The 21,290-nt window shown below is 39.1% G+C and overlaps 1 protein-coding gene across 2 annotated transcripts in view; it reads right to left on the reverse strand.

Moving 5' to 3' along the window:
- The window catches only part of gbf1 (golgi brefeldin A resistant guanine nucleotide exchange factor 1), a 229,607-nt gene that overhangs the window by 66,469 nt on the left and 141,848 nt on the right, over positions 1–21,290 (reverse strand). For both annotated transcript variants that reach the window (XM_061911029.1, XM_061911028.1), the window contains exons 7-16: positions 20,940–21,000; positions 20,353–20,407; positions 12,279–12,426; positions 9,427–9,647; positions 9,143–9,302; positions 4,990–5,201; positions 4,028–4,126; positions 3,741–3,935; positions 3,472–3,664; positions 1,907–2,041 (exon numbers count right to left, since the gene is read on the reverse strand). In XM_061911029.1, the coding sequence (XP_061767013.1) occupies positions 1,907–2,041; positions 3,472–3,664; positions 3,741–3,935; positions 4,028–4,126; positions 4,990–5,201; positions 9,143–9,302; positions 9,427–9,647; positions 12,279–12,426; positions 20,353–20,407; positions 20,940–21,000 (1,479 nt within the window). The remainder of the gene's footprint in view (positions 1–1,906; positions 2,042–3,471; positions 3,665–3,740; positions 3,936–4,027; positions 4,127–4,989; positions 5,202–9,142; positions 9,303–9,426; positions 9,648–12,278; positions 12,427–20,352; positions 20,408–20,939; positions 21,001–21,290) is intronic.

Consider the following 21,290-nt stretch of genomic DNA (forward strand, 5'->3'; position numbering starts at 1 on the left):
CACTTGCTCTCAGTAACATTTTTCAAAAATAACAAAAAACAAGAACGCCACAAGCTAGTGGTTTAACAGATCATTTGTTGTGTCTACATTATTTACAATTAATAATTATATTGGATAAAAATTGCTCATCGATTAAAGGAAATGATGTGGTGTTCAAGCATGTCATGCACCGCTGTCTTGCACACACATACAAAAACAGTCCAAAAAAGCAACTATAATTTTGCAGTCATGTTGTTGTTAGAATATATATTGAATGATGGCTAACATTAGATCATTAATGAGCAACACAAAAAGCTAATGCGCGTGCACATGATACGTATGGGTGTAGCCGTATATAGTATATGGTATAATGCTTAAAATTCTTTGACTAGTTAGCAACCTCTCGGCATGCACATTAATGTTGCAAACAGCCTTATTTTGTGGGGTCCCTCTGAATTTTTTTTGGGACAAAACACTAAAGCTGGGAATCTGTGAGCATCTCACGATTCGATTCTGATTCAGAGCGCTGATTCAATTAAAAATCGATTATGGATTCATCTTTAATTTACATATATTAATGTATTTTTACATTTCTTTTCAATTCACTAAACAAGTGTTTATCATTTGCAACTTTAAAAAACAATGCATTTGTAATAAAAACAGTTCATTTAATTCCCACATGTATTAAAATAAGGAAAATGTGTTCAAAACTGTAACATAGTAGCCTTATAATAAAGGAACTGGTCCGATCTCTTGGTGAGGTGGCTCGCTGCAGTCAGCCAAATTTTAGAACTGTCTGCATAACTTTATTTACAATAAATGAATAAATTATTGACGTTGACTAATCGATTTTATAATTGCCTATGTCCAAATTGCGATGCATCTAAAAGATTCATTATTTCCCCCACCTTTACAAATCACCATTTGTGGGTCCTTGGGACTCACTACATTGAAAATATATCACCATCACTGGTCATTCTGGCATGTGTATAGCATGTGTGTAGCTTTATGATCAGTAATGTATTTGCATGTGATGGCCAGTCATGTTATATGACTGTACAAGGCATGTCGTAGTACTACTTGACTATGATAGCACTGTGTTTTTATGTTTGATTGAATGTGTGTGGGCAGTACGATGGTACAGGGGTTAGTGCATGTGCCTCACAATACGATGGTCCTGAGTAGTCCTGAGTTCAGGATCTTTCTGTGTGGAGTTTGCATGTTCTCCTCGTGACTGCGTGGGTTCCCTCCGGGTACTCCGGCTTCCTCCCACCTCCAAAGACATGCACCTGGGGATAGTTTGATTGACAACACTAAATTGGCCCTAGTGTATGAATGTGAGTGTGAAAGTTGTCTGTCTATCAGTGCTGGCCCTGTGATGAGGTGGCGACTTGTCCAGGGTGTAGGCTCCAGCACACCCCGCAACACCAAAAGGGACAAGTGGTAGAAAATGGATGGGATGGATGAATGTGTGTGACTGTGTACATTGTTTGAGTGGTACTAGGAAAATTGTGTAATTTAGAACATTTCATTATTATCGCTCCTATTTTTTTTCTGTGCTAATAATTTCTTTTACTTGGTAGCATCTGCGCTCCTAGTGAAAAAGCTAAGCGTACAACCCTGATATGTAGGAGAAAAAATAGATAGTTGGAAGACCTCGTAGTGGTGTATCACAACAGAGGAAACACCTAGTTATCACTTTCAATTTCTTAGAAAACTTTTCCTGCACTGTTCTAGTGGGTAGGACAAGCACAGTAATACAAGTAAGGATTGTTTTTATTACCATATTTTACAAGGAGTTAATGTGTTCTGTGTACAGTGTGACTGACTTTGCTGTTCATTAGATATCAATTAGGCATATTTCCCGCTTACACTAAAACTCCACTTATATCTCCGTCATAGTAAATAAAATTATGTGTAGACCTACTGGTGTTATTGTCTTGATCCTGTCGACCTAGTGCCATCTTCTCTGCCATCAGATGTCCACTGGTTGGTGGGCAGCCTGGAGTACTGCCAGCTTGTGGAAAAGTCAAACCATTGGTAACACCTTCTTTAACAACATCTGAAAATACATGAGAAGCTTGGGTTAAACAATTTCATTCAACACACAACAAAGGGCGCAGAAATGATTAAGATGGTGAGGCAGAGAAAACACTTCATTAAAAATATGATTCACAGAGATGGAGGACAAAAACACAAGTGAGGTTCAGATGCATGCAAAGTAGGTAAGTAGTGTTAGTAGTTTCTGCCCAATGAAGCATTGATGCTGTGGACAGACCTGCCCATCACCTAGAAATGAATCCAACTGAGCGTCTCTGGAAAATCAAATCTTCTTGCATCCACTGATTCATCTTTTTTATAGTATTTTCTTAATACAATCTACTATGTTTAAAATAAAGTTGTTTGGTTGGAATATTTCATCCATTCACAAGCAAGATATGTTGTCAAAGTGTTTAAATAATTATTCTGAGAAGTGTAGATAAGTTAATTTCAAAAGGGTATACAGGCCAGTCCCCGAATCTGTACAATGAAAAACACGTATAAATGCATGATATACCCCGAAATGTATAAGCTGTAGAAAATGGATGTATGGATACATTAACTGTTAAAATGCTGTTTTTATTATTAAGTGAAGTGTCGTATACATTGATCTGGTTGCAAATACCTTGAACACTAAACATTTTAACACAGTAACCAACATTTTCTTTATATTTTATTTATTTTTAAAATTATTGTTTTTATTGCACTCTATCTTGTAGGGATGTCTCGGTCAGTATTTTTGACCTTCAATCCGATACTTTGTGACACTAGATTATTAAAGTAAAAAAGTTTTTTTGAGCAAGTAACGAAAGCAAATAACCAAGCTTTAACTATGATTTGACTCATGTTTTATATCTGATACCGATATTGACGAATATCAACCAATTACGATATGTGCAGCAGTACTTCCCTCAAACTAAAGTCAGGTTATGTGGTGTAAAATGAACACAATTTCCTTTAATACTTTACCTTTTTTTGTCACAGTAAAGTGAATGTCACTTTAATGTGATGTCACAAATAAAAACTGTTTGCGCAAAATAGGACACCTACTGCAATGTAAGTTATAAAAAAAGGGCCATACATTTTTTTAATATTTTTCCTCAACATAGTAATGAGCAATACTAATGTATATGGAAATATTTGCTAATGTCACATGTTGGTAAATGTCACGATTTGGGGAAATTTCTCAAATGGCTCATTTGGAACAAAATAAAAATGTCTTATATCTCATCAATGCTTCCATGGTTTGAATTTACATTTTCAACACTTTCTAAATACTGGATCTTAAAGACACGAAAACATGTTTTAACGGCCGAGAAACTTATATTTTGTATTATATGACCCATTTAAGTTCATTGTGAGAGCATTACAAAAAGCAAATGGCATCCATTAAAAGAAATGGCTTTTACCTACTTTTGGCCCAACCAATATAATAACTCTATTATACTTTACCAGTTGGAGCGTCTGTTCCATTTTTCAGAGATTTGTCCTCTTCTGTCGGCAGCTTATCTTGCTGCTCTTGCCGAGAAGTGTTGTCAAGCACCTTGGCTTGGCAGTGGGCCTCGGTGCTGTTAATCACAGTCAACAGAGCTTCGAGTGACAAGAGGTGGGTGGTGTAAAGCTGCCCTGACACCGGGAATGCATTCTGGAGGATATAAATGAATATGATTTAACTGTCACTTAAATGTAAAAGCCGCATCAATTAACTGTACGACTCACACCTTGGACAGTAGCTTCGTGAGATCTTCAAAGAGGTTGGAGCAGTAGAAGTCACAGTCATAGTTGATGTAAAGCTCAGTAACAAAGCTGGGGATTCGCCACAGCTGAACCAGTGCCTCTAGAGCCAGTTCTTTCATCTCGTAAGGCATCTTCATATTCTCTGATGTGATGATATCCATCAGTTTCTTCAAATACATCTACAAATTTTAAGCATTTGGTTAAAGCTGAACTGTGTTTATTAGGAGGTTTTCAGGTCAGTGGTTGACAAATATTAAGGAGTAAATATTACCTCGAGTTGAAATTTTAGATGCATTCTCATGCTTTCAAATAGCAAGAAGCAAACTCGTATTGATGAAGCATAGAGGTTCATGCGGTCAACATTCAGCAGCTATAAAAAATACAAGCAAAATCTCAAAATATTGATTGTGTTTGCTGTTTTAACTACCTAAATGTTTCTGCAGCGTAATATGAAGTAAATATGAAGTTATTCTAACGAGTGCTTTTGGAAATAGTGGTACTGTATATTAAAACTAGAACTGTCGAAGTTAATGACGTAACGAGTTTTCATCTAACAGCACAATTTTTTTCATATGCGCACATATTGTGTGACCCTCAGTTTTTCCCGCAGTGTGGGAAAATGCAGCTGTGTTCCAGTTGATGTTGAGTCACAAGAGAGAAAAAATACAGAGCAGAAATAAACAAATACAAAATAATTAAATGGAAAGCTTGGCACCAAAGCCCTGGCAGGTCGTTCTCCTGACATGGCCAAAGTTATTTCCATACACTCTCGCTGTGAGCCGATCACTGCAGCGAATGTCAGCCGCCAGCTGCCCACCAATGTGAAGCAAAGTTACCAAACTGAAAAGTCCCCAACAGACAACTACAACCAACACACTTTCAACAACAATTGCTAAGTGGGTGACTGATATAACCATCACTGTGAATAACGATGGACTGCCCGAAACGTCAAGTTTAGGCAGCGACGGCCACGTAGATGGGTGCACCCATGCATTTGAGTTTTTTTGGCTGGGACTCCATCATCCATTCTGGCTACATGGCCAAAGAATTGCAATGTGTTTTGTGTTCACATTTTTGGGTGTTTGAAACACAATTGGATTTACGTTGTTTAATTTTATACAAACACATGGTAGATGCCCAGAAAGGAGTGCTGAGTGCAATGTTTATAAAAAATAGCAGAGACAAGCAGTATTGCAATATATACTGTAAAATATGTTACTAGGTGTACTTAACCTGGAAAAGATGCCGACAAAGCTCATCTTTGACCAGTCCTAGCAATGACTGATAATTGGCAAAGCGGGCAGACTCCAGTGCGACAGTTAGCAGTTGCAGACCCATGTGCATCATGGCGTCAGTGTTGTGGCGGTCATGAGGGTTGGTAAGTGAGATTAGAAATCGGAAGAGCTCTCTTAGACATGGCAGACCGTAGGGGATGAGAGATGCTCCTGCGTAGAGGACAAAAGAGAAAAGGGATGCAATTATGTCAACCATCAAACAATTATATTCAGTAACTTTGGTGACAGACCATTGTTGGACATTGATTTGAAAATAGAAATAAAAATTAAGAATCAAGCTTGCTCTGAAACCTCACACAAGCTCGAAGTTGCTGAGCTAAGCAAAAATCTGTGCACGGAGATAAAACTTTGCCGAGTGACAGGCTCGAAACCCGAAAAATTACAGAGCATGTGTCAGAGTCGACCAAAATCATTTCCTGAGATGTAACCTAAACTAATACAAGTACAGTAACTATGTAAAATTACAAGTACACTAATACAAACACTGCAGCTGTAAGTACTATAACCACAACAAACTACAGTTGTACCTTTATCCACGAGCATATTGCGTTCCATGATCAAGCTTGGAACACAGAATACTTGTATCTTAAGCAACCCTAACCATTGAAATGAATTTAAATCAATCTAACCCATGGTTTGCGATCCCAAAACTGCCACATTTTAACACGTCTTAAAGAAACTCAAACTTTTAGATAATAAATATTGTTTGAAAAATAATAAAATATTAATACAAACAACTACAGTACAGTACTAGTTGTGGTTTTATGAATGACAGGGTACACATTCTGTCTCTCACAGTTGAAGTGTACCTATGTACATATATATATATATATATATATATATATATATATATATATATATATATATATATATATATATATATATACACATATATATATACATATATATACATATATACATACATATATACATATACATATATATACATATACACACATATATATATATACATACATATACACATAAATATATATACATACATACATACATATATATATATATGTGTGTGTGTATATATATACATATATATACATATATACATAATATATATACATATACATATATATATACATATGTATGCATATATATATATATATATATATATACACACATACATATATATATATATATATATATATATATATATATATATATATATATATATATATATATATATATACATATATACACACACACACACACACACACACACACACACACACACACACACACATAAATATATACAGTAGAACGAAGCAATCACCCGGGGGAGCACTCTGCAGTACTCCCTCGAGTGAATCCAAAAAGGGTGGGTACTCTAAGCTGCCGTTTAGCCCGTAAACCGAACCACAGTCAGGACCTGTCCACCCACACGAAGGCGGAGGGAAAAGCTACCACTGGGTTGAACTCCAACGTGCAGGCTTTGAGCCGGGGGGCAACAAGAATTGCCACCCCAGCCCGTCGCCTCCCACTGCTGGCAACGACAGAGTGGAAGAGGGTCCAACCCCTCTCGAGAGAATTGGTTCCAGAGCCCTTGCTGTGCGTCGAAGTGAGTCCGACGACATCTAGTCGGAACTTCTCCACCTTGCGCACTAGCTCAGGCTCCTTCCCCCCCAGCGAGGTGACGTTCTATGTCCCAAGAGCTAGCTTATGTAGCCGAGAATCAGACCGCCAAGTGCCCTGCTTTTGGCTGCTGCGCACCTCATATTGCACCCGACCTCTATGGCCCCTGCTATGGGTGGTGTGCCCATTGTAGGGGGGACCCACGTTGCCTTTTGGCAACAGTCGGTCGCCTTTGTACCCCACCTCCGGGTCTGGCTTCAGAGGTGGTACTCGTTGACCCGCGTCCGGGCGAGGGACATCAGGGTCCAAGTTTGGTATCATTTTAAAGCGCATGTCACATGATAGGCTCCAGCCACCCCCGTGTCCCCCCCAAGGTCCAAGGATGGATTTAACTGATTTAACTACATTTCTATGGACAAAACTGATTTGAGATATATGAATGTTTCTGGAGATATGAGCTTGGTCGTGGAATGAAATGTGCTCCTGAGTTGAGGTATCAACTTCAACTACGAGAAATGTTTGATCTTTGTGTTTTACAACAATATTATTACATCAAACACTAAATTACATTTTGTATCAAAATCAAATAATTGCAATATAAAACGTGTACACCTTCTGTAATGTTATTTTTTTGTTTATTTAATTATGTATGTAACAATAAAGCTAGCATAAACAAACATAAACAAACTTTATATATATATATATATATATATATATATATATATATATATATATATATATATATATATACAGTCAAGAAAATAAGTATTTGAACACCCTGCTATTTTGCAAGTTCTCCCACTTAGAAATCATGGAGGGGTCAGAAATTTTCACGGAAGGTGCATGAGAGATAACATAAAAAGTCCAGAAATCACAATCTATGACTTTTTAACAATTTATTTGTGTGATACAGCTGAAAATAAGTATTTGAACACCTGTCTATCAGCTAGAATTCTGACACTAAAAGACCTGTTAGTCCATCTTTAAAAGTCCTCCTCCACTGTATTATCCTGAATCAGATGCACCTGTGTGAGGTTGTTAGCTGCATAAAGACACCTGTCCACCCCATACAATCAGTAATACCCAAACATTCAGCATGGCTAAGAGCAAAGAGCTGTCCAAAGACACCAGAGACAAAATTGTACAACTCCACAAGGATGGAAAGGGCTACAGAGAAATTGCCAAAGCAGCTTGGTGAAAAAAGGTCCACTGTTGGAGCAATCATTAGAAAATGGAAGAAGCTAAACATGACGGTCAATCTCAATCGGAGTGGAGCCACATGCAAAATATCACCTAAGGGGGTCTCGATGCTGAGAAAGGTGAGGAATCAGCCCAGGACTACACGGCAGGACTTGGTCAATGACCTGAAAAGAGCTGGGACCACTGTTTCCATGGTCACTGTTGGTAATACACTAAGACATAATGCTGCGAAATCATGCATGGTACGGAAGGTTACCCTGCTTAAACCAGCACATGTTAAGGCCCATCTTAAAGTTTGCCAATGACCATTTGGATGATCCAGAGGAGTCATAGGAGAAAGTTTTGCGGACAGATGAGACTAAAATTGACATTTTTGGTCATAATTCCACTATGTGTATTTGGAGGAAGAAGAATGATGCGTACCATCCCAAGAACACTATTCCTACTGTGAAGCATAGGGGTGGTAGCATCACGGTTTGGGGGTGTTTTTCTGCTCATGGGACAGGACGACTGTACTGTATTAAGGAGAGGATGACTGCAGCCACGTATTGTGAGGTTTTGGCCAAAAACTTCCTTCCCTCAGTCAGATCATTAAAGATGAGTCGTGGCTGGATCTTCCAACATGACAATGACGCAAAATACAACAGCCAGGAAAACCAAGAAGTGGCTTCGTAAGAACCATATAAAGGTTCTGGAGTGGCCTAACCAGTCTCCAGACCTCAATTCAATTGAAAATCTTTGGAGCGAGCTGAAAGTCTGTGTTACTCAGCTACAGCCCAAAAACCTGACTGATCTAGAGAAGATTTGTGTGGAGGAATGGGCCAAAATCCCTCCTGCAGTCTGTGCAAACCTGCTGAAGAACAACAGGAAACATTTGACCTCTTTAATTGGAAACAAAGGCTACTCTACCAAATATTAATGTTGGTGTTCAAATACTTATTTTCAGCTGTATCACACAAATAAATGGTTAAAAATCATATATTGTGATTTCTATATTTTTCTTTTTAGGTTATTTATCATACAGTGGACATGCACCTACCGTGAAAATTTCAGACCCCTCCATGATTTCTAAGTGGGAGAACTTGCAAAATAGCAGGATGTTCAAATACTTATTTTCTTCAATGTCTATATGTATATTATAAATAGTGTATATATATATATATATATATATATATATATATATATATATATATATATATATATATATATATATGTATATATATATACATATATATATTACACTTTTGCGATGTTAAACTCACCAATCATCAGGGGATCAAATACTTGTGATTTGTGAAAATCCTTACCATCTCTTTGTGTGGACTGCGTGAAACGGACACCATGGGGGTTGACGTAGTCCATGTCATGGACTGAGGTGCTATCTGACGCTTCTGCAATGGAGTCTTTATCCTCAAGAACCTCTGGAATGGACTCTACTGATGTTGATTGAACTGGTCTACACTCAGTCTGGATAGAAAAAAAAATATTAACATGTTCATTTTTTATCTCCTTTAAGGAATGACCTGAGAGAGTCGCCAGTCAATCCAAAATCATAGAATTCCTATCCATTCCCACAGAATAGCAACCATACCTTTGCATTTGGTGAAACAGATTCAGTGCAGAGTGCTATGTCAGCATTACTGGGGGTAATTGTAGACAAGCTGCACTGGTCCAGATCAGAGAGGTCTTCCCGAGATGTAGTTTTGGAGCAGGAGTCTAGGCCACTGTCTGTAGCTGTGGGACTCGAGATGGACGAGCCAGCACTGTCTGAAGCTGGGACTGAACAGCCTTGCTCGATGAAGGCAACCCCACCTAAACAAGTACATTTACTGTATAAATGTCTCGCAGTCATCATCATACAAGGTTTTTCATTTCTTAAACCACATTAAAGACCATCTACAGATGCAATTTCTTAGTTTTGTTTGCATGAAGGGAATCCAATATTCCCTCGCTTTACGGTTCACTTACGGTCTCAGTGCACCACGGATTTTTAAACAGGTATTCAACAAACATGTATTATAACTTCAATTTCATTTTACCAACCGTCTACCACATGCAGTAATGAAACCTTTGCCTTCGTCCGAACATCGAACACGGCACGCTATTAGCTACCAGTGGTCAGCTTCACCACCCACACCGGTGAACATCCAGGTATCAGTTATACAAACCCCGTTTCCATATGAGTTGGGAAATTGTGTCAGATGTAAAGATAAATGGAATACGATGATTTGCAAATCATTTTCAACCCATATTCAGTTGAATATGCTACAAAGACAACATATTTGATGTTCAAACTGATAAACATTTTGTTTTTGGCAAATAATCATTAAATTTAGAATTTGATGCCAGCAACACGTGACAAAGAAGTTGGGAAAGGTGGCCATAAAAACTGATAAAGTTGAGGAATGATCATCAAACACCTATTTGGAACATCCCACAGGTGTGCAGGCTAATTGGGAACAGGTGGGTGCCATGATTGGGTATAAAAACAGCTTCCCAAAAAATGCTCAGTCTTTCACAAGAAAAGATGGGGCGAGTACAGCCCTTTGTCCGCAACTGCGTTGGCAAAGAGTCAAACAGTTAAAGAACAACGTTTTTCAAAGTGCAATTGCAAAAAAATGTGGGATTTCAACATCTACAGTCCATAATCAATAGGTTTAGAGAATCTGGAGAAATCTCTCCACGTAAGCGGTATGGCCGGAAACGAACATTGAATGACCGTGACCTTCGATTCCACAGACGGCACAGTATCAAAAACCGACATCCATCTCTAAAGGATATCACCACACGGGCTCAGGAACACTTAAGAAAGCCACTGTCACTAAATACAGTTCGTCACTACATCTGTAAGTGCAAGTTAAAGCTCTACTATGCAAAGCGAAAGCCATTTATCAACAACATCAGGAAACACCGTCGGCTTCTCTGGGCCCGAGATCATATAAGATGGACTGATGCTAAGTGGAAAAGTGTTCTGTGGTGTGACCAGTCCACATTTCAAATTGTTTTAGGAAATATTCGACATTGTGTCTTCCGGACCAAAGGGGAAGCGGATCATCCAGACTGTTATCGACGCAAAGTTCAAAAGCCAGCATCTGTGATGGTATGGTGGTGTATTAGTGCCCAAGGCATGGGTAACTTACACATCTGTGACGCACCATTAATGCTGATAGGTACATACAGGTTTTGGAACAACATATGCTGCCATCTAAGCGCCATCTTTTTCATGGACGCCTCTGCTTATTTCAGCAAGACAATGACAAGGCACATTCAGCACATGTTACAAAAGCGTGGCTTCGTAAAAAGAGAGTGCACGTACTTTCGTGGCTCGCCTGCAGTCCAGCCCTGTCTCCCATCGAAAATGTGTGGCGCATTATGAAGTGTGTAAAATACAACAGCGCAGACCCCCGACTGCTGAACGACTGAAGCTCTACATAAAACAAGAATGGGAAAGAATTCCACTATATTCAACTGAATATAGGTTGAAAAGGATCTGCAAATCATTGTATTCTGTTTATATTTACATCTAACACAATTTCCCAACTCATATGGAAACAGGGTTTGTAGAAATAGTGGACTCATTTAAATACCTGGGTTTTCACCTCAACAATAAACTGGACTGGACTCACAATTTAAACGCTGTGTACAATGAAGGTTCAAAGTCGCCTCCACCTCGAGGACACTAAGGTCCTTCGGGGTGTGCACACCTTTTACGACATTGTGGTGGCTTCTGCAGTGTTCTATGCCGTTGTTTGCTGAGGAGGGGGCAGCACAGTCAAAGACAGAAACAGACTTAATGAACTGATTAAGAGAGCTGACTTTGTCCTGGGCTGCCCACTAAACAGCACTGAGGAGGTGGCTGACAGAAGGATGCTGACCTAGTTGACATCCATATTGTCCAATCCCTCTCACCCCATTCATGACACTGTGGAGGCCCTAAGCAGCTCCTTCAGCATTAGATTGTTACATCCACAGCGCAAGAAGGAGGGCTGCCGCTGGTACTTTCTACCCTGAGGGATAAGCACTTATATTATTACTGTAGTGGTTTTTTTTTGTGGTGTGCAATACCGATGTTAGTATTTTTTTGTTTATCTTCTATCTATACATACGAGTGGGCAATATGTAGAATTTATTACTATTTTGTGTTTTTTTGTGTATCACAGTCAGTTTAGCTGCATCTTGTGACACGAAGAAAGCGTATGTCACTCAAAAGTGCAGATTTTAACCATTGGAATCATTTCTATATTTTGAAAATATCCAGTGGTTCACATTAAATTGTTAATTATGTTGTATTACGCCAAGGTAGCCCAGTTAACTTCCTTTTTTATGCTGTTTTGCAGGACCCGTGTCACGTGACTTCAAACTTGACACCTCATTGGCTGGTTGATATTGTTCTAATGTGGGTTGCACTTTGGACCCTCGCTAACAGGATAATGTGTCTCCTACCAGATATGTTGGAGTTACTGAGGTTTGTGGACTGAGGAAGCTCCAGCAGACCGGAGGAACTTCGGACCATGTGGCGAGTTGCTCGTGGTGATCGTTTCTGCTTTTTCCACTTGGACGACTCACTCATTCCACCTGCACGCATCTTCAACTGAGGAGAAAAATGGAAGTCATTCAGTTTCTTTTCAAAGACCAGTGTTCATGAAATAAACAAAAAGGCGTTTTTTACAAGCAGTACTGTTTCATACCAAAGAATAGAAACAGCAGGATTGTACCTACACTTGCTAGCACATGGCAATATCTAACCTGTCATATAAAACCAGTGAAGTTGGAACGTTGTGTAAATCGTAAATAAAAACAGAATACAATTATTTGCAAATCCTTTTCACCCTCTATTCAAATGAATGGACTGCAATGACAACATACTTAACGTTCAAACTGGTAAACTTTGCAAATATTAGCTCTTTTGGAATTTGATGCGAGCAATATGTTTCAAAAAAGCTGGCACAAGTGGCAAAAAAGCCTGAGAAAGTGTATAACTGCTCATCAAACACTTATTTGGAACTTCTCACAGGTGAAAAGGCTAATTCACAACAGGTGGCTGCCATGATTGGGTATAAAAGCAGCTTCCATAAAATGCATAGTCATTCACAAACAAGGATGGGGCGAGGGTCACCACTTTGTGAACAAATGCGTGAGCAAATTGTCTAACAGTTTAAGAACAATATTTCTCAGGGATTTCACCATCTACGGTCTGTCATATCATCAAAAAATTTAGAGAATCTGGAGAAATCCCTGCACGTAAGCAGCAAGGCTGAAAACAAACATTGAATGCCGGTGGCCTTCGATCCCTCAGGCTGTACTGGATCACAAACAGACATCAGGGTTGAAACGGTATCACCACATGGGCTCAGTAACACTTCAGAAAACCGCTATCAGTAACTGCAGTTTATCGCTACATCTGTAGATGCAAAGTGAAAGCAATTTATCAACAACACCAAGAAACGCCGCCGGCTTTGCAAGGCCCGAGCTCATATAAGATGGACTGATGCAAAGGTGACAAGTGTTCTGTGGTCTGACGTGTCCACATTTTAAATTGTGTTTGGAAACTGTGGATGTCGTGCGCTCCGAACCAGAGAGGAAAATAACCATTGGACTGTTATAAGCGAAAAGTTCAAAAGCCAGCATATGTGATGGAATAGGGGTGTATTAATGCCCAAGGCATGGGTAACTTACACATCTGTGAATGCACCATTAATTCTGAAAGGTACAAACAGGTTTAAGAGCAACATATGTTGCCATCCAAGCAACGTCTTTTTCATGGACGCCCCTGCTTTTTTCAGCAAAACAATGCCAAGCCACATTCTGCACGTGTTAACAGCTTTGAGACATCAATAACAGTCACAGCAACACCACCCCCAGCCCTCCCAACCCCCCCACCCCCCAGCACTCCCACACTCATTCTTGAGGAGCACGAGGTCAGGCGGGTAATCAAGGCAGTGAACCCCAGAAAGGCGACTGGTCCAGACGGTGTACCCGGGAAGGTGCTCGAAGCATGTGCTGACCAGCTCTCCTACATTATCACCGTCCTCTTCAACCTCTCCTTGGCACAGGCACTCATCCCACCCTGCCTTAAATCCGCCACAATTATCCCGGTACCCAAGAAAGCTGCCACAAACAACCTCAACGACTATCGCCCAGTAGCACTCACACCTGTCATCATGAAGTGCTTCGAGAGGCTGGTCCTCCACCACATCCAAGCCTGCCTCCCCCCCACCCTAGACCCACAGCAGTTTGCCTACCAGGCAAACAGATCCATGAATGACGCCATATCCATGGCTTTCCACTCCACACTGAGCCACCTGGAACACCGGGGGAGCTATGTCAGGATGCTTTTCATTGACTATAGCTCCGCCTTCAATACCATCATTCCAGACATCCTGGTCACCAAACTGCTGGACTTAGGCCTTCCCTCACCCACCTGTGTTTTGTATTAAGGACTCCCTGACCAACCGACCTCAGACAGTAAAACTTGGCCCCCATCTCTCCTCCCCCCCACACACTCAGCATCAGCTCGCCACAGGGCTGTGTGCTGAGCCCTTTGCTGTATCTCCTCTACACCCATGACTGTAGTCCAGCCCACTCGGAGAACACCATCATCAAGTTTGCAGATGACACAACGGGGGTGGGTCCCATTACAGGGTTGATGAGTCTGCATACAGAGATGAGGTCCTGAAACTAGCAGCGCGGTGTTCAGGGAATAATCTTGCACTGAACACCACAAAAAACAAGGAACTCATCTTTGACTTCAGGAAAAACACAGCAGACCCCGCCCCCCTCTACATCAACGGCGAGGAGGTGGAGAGAGTCAGCTCCTTCAAGTTCCTCGGCACCCTCATATCTGCTGACCTGTCCTGGACCCAAAATACAACTGTGGTCATCCGGAAGGCCCAGCGGGGACTCCACTTCCTGAGGGTGCTGAGGAAGAACAGACTGAAAAGGCAGCTGATGGTGACCTTCTATCGCTCGGCCGTCGAGAGCCTGCTGATGTACTGCATAACAGTGTGGCACGCCAGCTGCACTGAAGCAGACAAACAGGCGATACAGAGGGTCATAAAGTCTGCACCAAAAAATCATCGGCTGCCCCCTGCCCTGCCTGATGGATTTACATAACTCCCGTTGCCTTAAGAAAGCAAAAACCATCACCAAAGACAGCACACACTCTGGCTATCACCTGTTCCACCTGTTACCATCGGGCAGGCGCTACAGGTGCATCAGAGCCAGAACAAACAGGCTCAGAGACAGCTTTTTTTCCCCAGAGCTGTCACCATGTTGAACTCTAACTGATAATAATAATAATTCACCCCTGTACAATATCCTGCCCTAATACCCTACTGTGCAATACTACCCTTCGAGTGCAATACGTACGACACTGATTGTTATTTATTACTTCGGTGCTCTTGTCTTGTTCTGTATATTGTACAGTATTTTGTATTTCTACAATGTTTTGTATATTGTACAGGATTGCTTGTTATTTTTATTGGATAGTAGTCTGTTTATTTCAATTGTTAGTTCAATTGTGTTATTTATTTTACCCCATATTTGTTCCCACAACCACACCTTAAGTTGGAGTCTTTAATCTCGTTATATGCAAATATAATGACAATAAAATCTATTCTATTCTCTAAACAGAACAGGAGTTCATCGTTTTTGTTCTTAGTGTTTGCTATTTTTATAAACTGTAGGCATCAACAATAGTATCTGATGATTTTCCATTTGAAATATGTTGTAGACTCATTGACAGCTTGAAATAGTTTGAATGGTACTTTTGTTGGATTTACTTTGTGATTGTTACAGCCTAAAATGCCTGAATTCACAGCAGATTTTTCTGAAAATTGCGGCAAAAGTTGCAGAATTTTAGATATTTATCTTTTACAATAACATCGAAATAAAAGTCTGATTTTATGAATACGTTACCAATGTTTTAAGTGTTCCTAGTAAACTTAACCCAGGCTCAACCCAAACGTTTTATCCTAAACATTATGTTGCAACACATTTACCCTCACAGGTTAAGAGAATTTGTAAATTGTTACTTGTTATTTGTGTTGTGAACTCATTTTTGTTGGTAATCATCGCACTCTGTTAAGAAAATGCTGACTCTTTGCTGGTCAGCATTGCAAATGAAAATATGTTCTTTATTGCCCTAATTTGGATAAATACATGTGAGATAAATACAGTACATAAATACATACACGCAACTATTATGTAAATGTTTGTATACTACATTACCCAAAAGGCTTAGCGCTGTAGACAGGAACAGGAATTATGTGTAAGCTACGCCGGAAAATGATCAATAAAGAGTCGATATGTTACACATTGATGTTACTGCTTGTTTTTCCTAAATACGTTTTGATTGGACAGTTAATGTGCATGTGTGAGCGTCGCTCATAGGCCTATTTGATAATGACCTTGATTGGACAAAATGTGCATTGAAGTTGCAGGCATTGGACTAAGTTGCGAGGCTGCGCATGTTTTGCTGGCGATTGATTGTATGTACGTGAATTGACGCGATCGTTACATCACACATTCCTGGAGGGATTGGAAAACGAAAATGCTAGCTGAAGGAGTGAATATTAATAATAACAATAATTGTGATTGTTTCATTCGTAAAATGTGCAACAAAATTTGTCTTCTGTTCGAAAGCCATTCTTTGAGGAACAGTGCAGTGCTCTGTATGGTAAAATGTTCTATAATGGTTTGTTGGCTCTCTGTATAGTTACACTGTGAGATATTTATTATTTTTTCCAGTGGTACTTTGGTTTTCGTATGGCCCAAATTCCATCAAAAGACTTCCCCAAAATATTTCCCTGGTTTTTGTACATCAACAATCTTACAGAACAGCAGAACATTGCATAAAAAAATGTCCGTTTGGCCGCTTAACACGCCACGGAATCGAGTATTCAAACAAAAAAAATTCTATAAGTTGGTGTCGCCCTTCTTTTTTTATTTTACTTTTTGTAGGACTGCAAAATAAGCCACCATAGGCCAAAGAAAGTTGCAAGTACCAGCATTTAGATACAGAACGTGAAAATCATTTAAATAAAAAAAAAACTTGTAGCAAAGAACAAAGAAAGGTCGATCTCCCCTGCTTCTATTCTCTTTTGATCATTGCTGTCTTTGCCAATAAGTTTTCTATAAAAGGTAAACCCATTCATCTATCCATCCATTTTCTCCAGCTTTTCCCCCTCAGGGTCACAGGGATGGCTCGAGCCTATTCCAGCTGCATTTGGGCAGAAAACAATGAATTCCAACAGTTTTTACCTCCTATGAAAACACTTTCATTTCTGTGAGTCTTCACTTCCCCAAACACCCAGCAACACTTCATTCTCCGCCAATCACCTTTCAGGCACGGACGGTGTAGAAAAAACTGACATTTAATGAAGACCACACTAACATAAAACATTAACATTAGCTGGTCGTTACAGTATGAATTGATATACATAGCCTAATATTTGCACACTATTGACAAGTGATGTATCAAAAAGACCACCGAAAAACGACTTTGATCACCGAAAACCGCTCTGTTAAAACCCAATTTAAACAAAACACACGTCATTGTCTGAAGCAGACATGTCAGCATGTCTGCGATGTGGACGTGATTTTTATATATACTGAAGATATTGCGGCGCGGACAGGCATCTACAAAAAGTGCAAATATTAAGAGGACAGTGGTGGCTTTTAAAAAGAGAAAGTCCAACTAGAGCATCAGCGCAAGTGTGACGTCATGCTTGCTTTAGTCTAGGGCTGCAACTAACGATTAATTTGATAATCGATTGATCTGTCGATTATTATTTTGATTAATCGAATAATAATTGGATAAAAGAGACAAACTACATTTATATCCTTTCCAATACTTTATTTTTAAAACAGCATACTGGCACCATGTCCTTTCGACTTACCAAATAAAACAAGGCAAGTGTTACAAAAATGTTTTTTTTTATAAAGTGCACCATTGTTATGCATAACAGCAATAATTTTGCTTAGGGGAATTTCAAACCTGTCTACTAACTATACCAAGCATTCTGCAATGTTAGATTTCCTCTAGTGGCATGTTCGTAAGGCAGATTGACTTCATGTTCCATTCATCTCCAATGTAACGACATGTATTGCCAAGGTAGGCTACACTTGTCCACACATCAGTAGTGAGAGCAATTTGCTCTGTGTAACTTTTATGTCAGTCTACACTGCTTGGAACGTTTGCTCGTACTTCCTCTCTATCAGTTTGGTATAATGGGTCCTCGAGGGAAGAGTGAAACCAGGGTTGAGGACGTGAAATATTTGTCTAAAACCTTCATCCTCCACCATTGATGTGGCCTCATGTCAGTTAGCAACATATTCAGGATTGCATCAGTCAATGCAGCCGCTTGCTGTGTTGTGCACACCTTCCTTTGTACCAAGTCGCTAATGCTGGTTTGTTTCTTTCTGAAAGGAGAGAAACCATATTACGAACATACATAGTCGCATCATTTACATGTAACTCAATACACACCCAGTTGATTTTATTAATAATTTCTGACGTGAAAGGCAAATACGCCACCAAATTAAAAAAAACAGCTAAATTAAATAAATGGACTTTGGAGTTGCAGAAAACACCAATAATAACACAGAAATGTAACTCATCATCAGAACTGGGTCAGATAATGTACACGTTTCTGTTGTGAATAATAAAGGATTAATTTTAGGCTGCCTCTGAATAATACCATGAAATATTCCAGCAACTTCATAACGTTTAGTTATGCTAAAGCGTCACTCAAATCTAAATAGATGTATATGGCTTTTTTGGGCCCGGCTACATCGATCCATTATGAAACCAACCTGAGATATTTCTGTCTGTTAAGTTTATTTCCAAATTGTTAACCGTACGTTTTCGCTCTCAAAACAGTCAAATGTGCCAGAGACACTCATAACAACACAGAAAATGAAGTCGTCGACTCTCCAACAAGCCCCTAACACTCTGAAAGTTAATACACAACAGTTGCTGCAGCGCTGCCTTAAAAGAAATCTCGGACACAACAGATCAATTTATCCGGACTCTGGACTTAAAGTTACGTACCGTGAGATCTTCCCTTCATCCATGCTTCTCTTCGGATTCTCCCGAAACAATGTTGTCCTTTCGTGTCACGTGACGTCCATGTTGCACATTTTGCAGGAAACTGTCTTCTTTGCGGTGTTTAAAGTTAAGTGTTCCGACACTTTGGACGACTTAGGTCGTACACTGTTTGTAAATGTTGCAGTTTATGAATAGAAGTTTAGGGGGGGAAAAAAGGGCTTCAGCGCATGCGCATTGCATACATCCAACGATTCGATGACTAAATTAATCGCCAACTATTTTTATAATTGATTTTAATCGATTTAATTGATTAATTGTTGCAGCCCAACTTTAGTCTCTTTCGTCAGGGACATCGAGGGACAGAAGAAGTCTCCAAACATGAGTACATTCTATATATAACACCAAAAAAATATGCTAGATTTTTTGCTTGTAGTTTTTAATTGAAAAAAAGTCATTAAAAGTCTGTGAAATCTCAAAGAAATCTCAACAAAGTACCTTGTACAAAAATCTGCAACAATTGAAAATATGGAAAAAACGATAAAAAATATATGTAAACACTTTTTAATAAAAACTGATTTTTTAAAGAAAATCATATCATCATATAAAGCTATGCCCATAACCACGCCACCACCGCAACAAGTACCTTTGCAGGTTAGGGAAAACCCTGGCATGTTTACAATGTAATTAGTCTGAATGTTTCAGCTAAGACGCATTATAAAATTAGGTAGAATATTTTACTTAAATATGTATTTGGGTAAAATATTTGAATGGCTTGAAATGTACTTTACTTAAGGGACTTAATGGGAATTAATTGTATTTATATTTCCTTTGAATCTTGTATTTCAGGTTGTTCTCCTATACTTTAACCTGTACATCTATATTATATTATACCTTCCCTGTACAGTACCTGTATACCCATATAGCCCTATATTATATTATTGAGTGTAATCTAGTAGAGTTGAAGTCTTTTTTTTTATCAAGTGTGGAAAGATACACAATCGAAAGACACTTGGCATGCGTTTTTTTAAGTAATTATTTGCACTAAAATGTGTTCCGTGTTAATATTTTTTGGTGTTTGAAACAGATTAATTGGATTTACATTATTTCTTATGTAAAAAAATTGCTCTGATTTTTTTTGTCTTTATTAGACGTTTTGAAATGGAAAACCGAGACACCACCTTATCAATATTATTTTAAAATGATCATGCATTCATACACTTGCATGACCGTACATAATAGTCCATTATGCTTTGTCCAGGCTACATCAGTCCATGTACAATTGGAATTGACCAATAAAAGTGAAACATATTTTAAGTTCTACTTTTCTCAGTTGTAAAAATGGTAGGTGAACGGAGAAGGATCAAACAGGATCAAAGATTGTCCACATAAAACATTCAATGATTGACAACTTTCAATATGGGACATCTAAGCAGGCAGATCATTAATCATTAAATACAGTATAAATACCTTCTTCATATTGGCACCGGCATAACTCTTGGCCTCCTCCTTAAATTGAGGTAATCTGTGAGGAATTGAAACAAAGACAAATTGCATTAATTTTTCAGAAACCTGTGTCCATCCATCCATCATCTTCCGCTTATCCGAAGTCAGGTCGCTGAGGCAGCAGCCTAAGCTGAGAAGCCCAGAGGTCCCTCTCCAAATGGGAGCAAAAACATAAGCGTTGAGTTTATATTTGTGTTCAGTATATATTGCTAGCATTTTAATCATACACATAAATAAATAAATAAATGATAAATGAAGGTTAAAGTCCCTCAGGCGCCAGCGCCCCCCGCGACCCCAAAAGGGAATAAGCGGTAGGAAATGGATGGATGGATGGATGTTTAACATGTTCCTGTGATATTAGCAAAAGGTGAGGACAAAATCAAAATTATGCAGAATATTATTGATTATAAATCGTGTTTTACCACTTTTAAAGACTTGAAAGAAATGTCATCATGTTGCTCTGCCGCCTAGATTGCATGAGTGTTAACATGTCACAACATTTGAAGGTCTACAAACAGAGACAACTTTATCATTGCAGTTCTTATTCTTACCTGGAGAACAGTAGTTGCACCATATCAACCAGGGTATGTTCAGCAGACTTTCTCAAGAGCTCTGAGGGACAAATCAATATGCTCAAGATCTGATGTTTCAGAGTAGACTTAGACAAACTGTAATGATCCACAAGGGAAATTGTTATACACAGTACCTTTATTACAAGGATGGAAAAGGATATTGCACAGAAGAGCCCAAAAGAGGGCGAAAATAATAGGTAAAAAGTAGACCAAAAATATACCAATATATAATATAAGTATAACACATACACACATATATACATACATAAATACATACATACATACTAGAGATGTCCGATTAATGCTTTTTTGCCGATATCCGATATTTCA

The sequence above is a fragment of the Nerophis ophidion genome, linkage group LG09 (assembly GCF_033978795.1).
Source record: "Nerophis ophidion isolate RoL-2023_Sa linkage group LG09, RoL_Noph_v1.0, whole genome shotgun sequence".
NCBI lineage: Eukaryota > Metazoa > Chordata > Actinopteri > Syngnathiformes > Syngnathidae > Nerophis > Nerophis ophidion.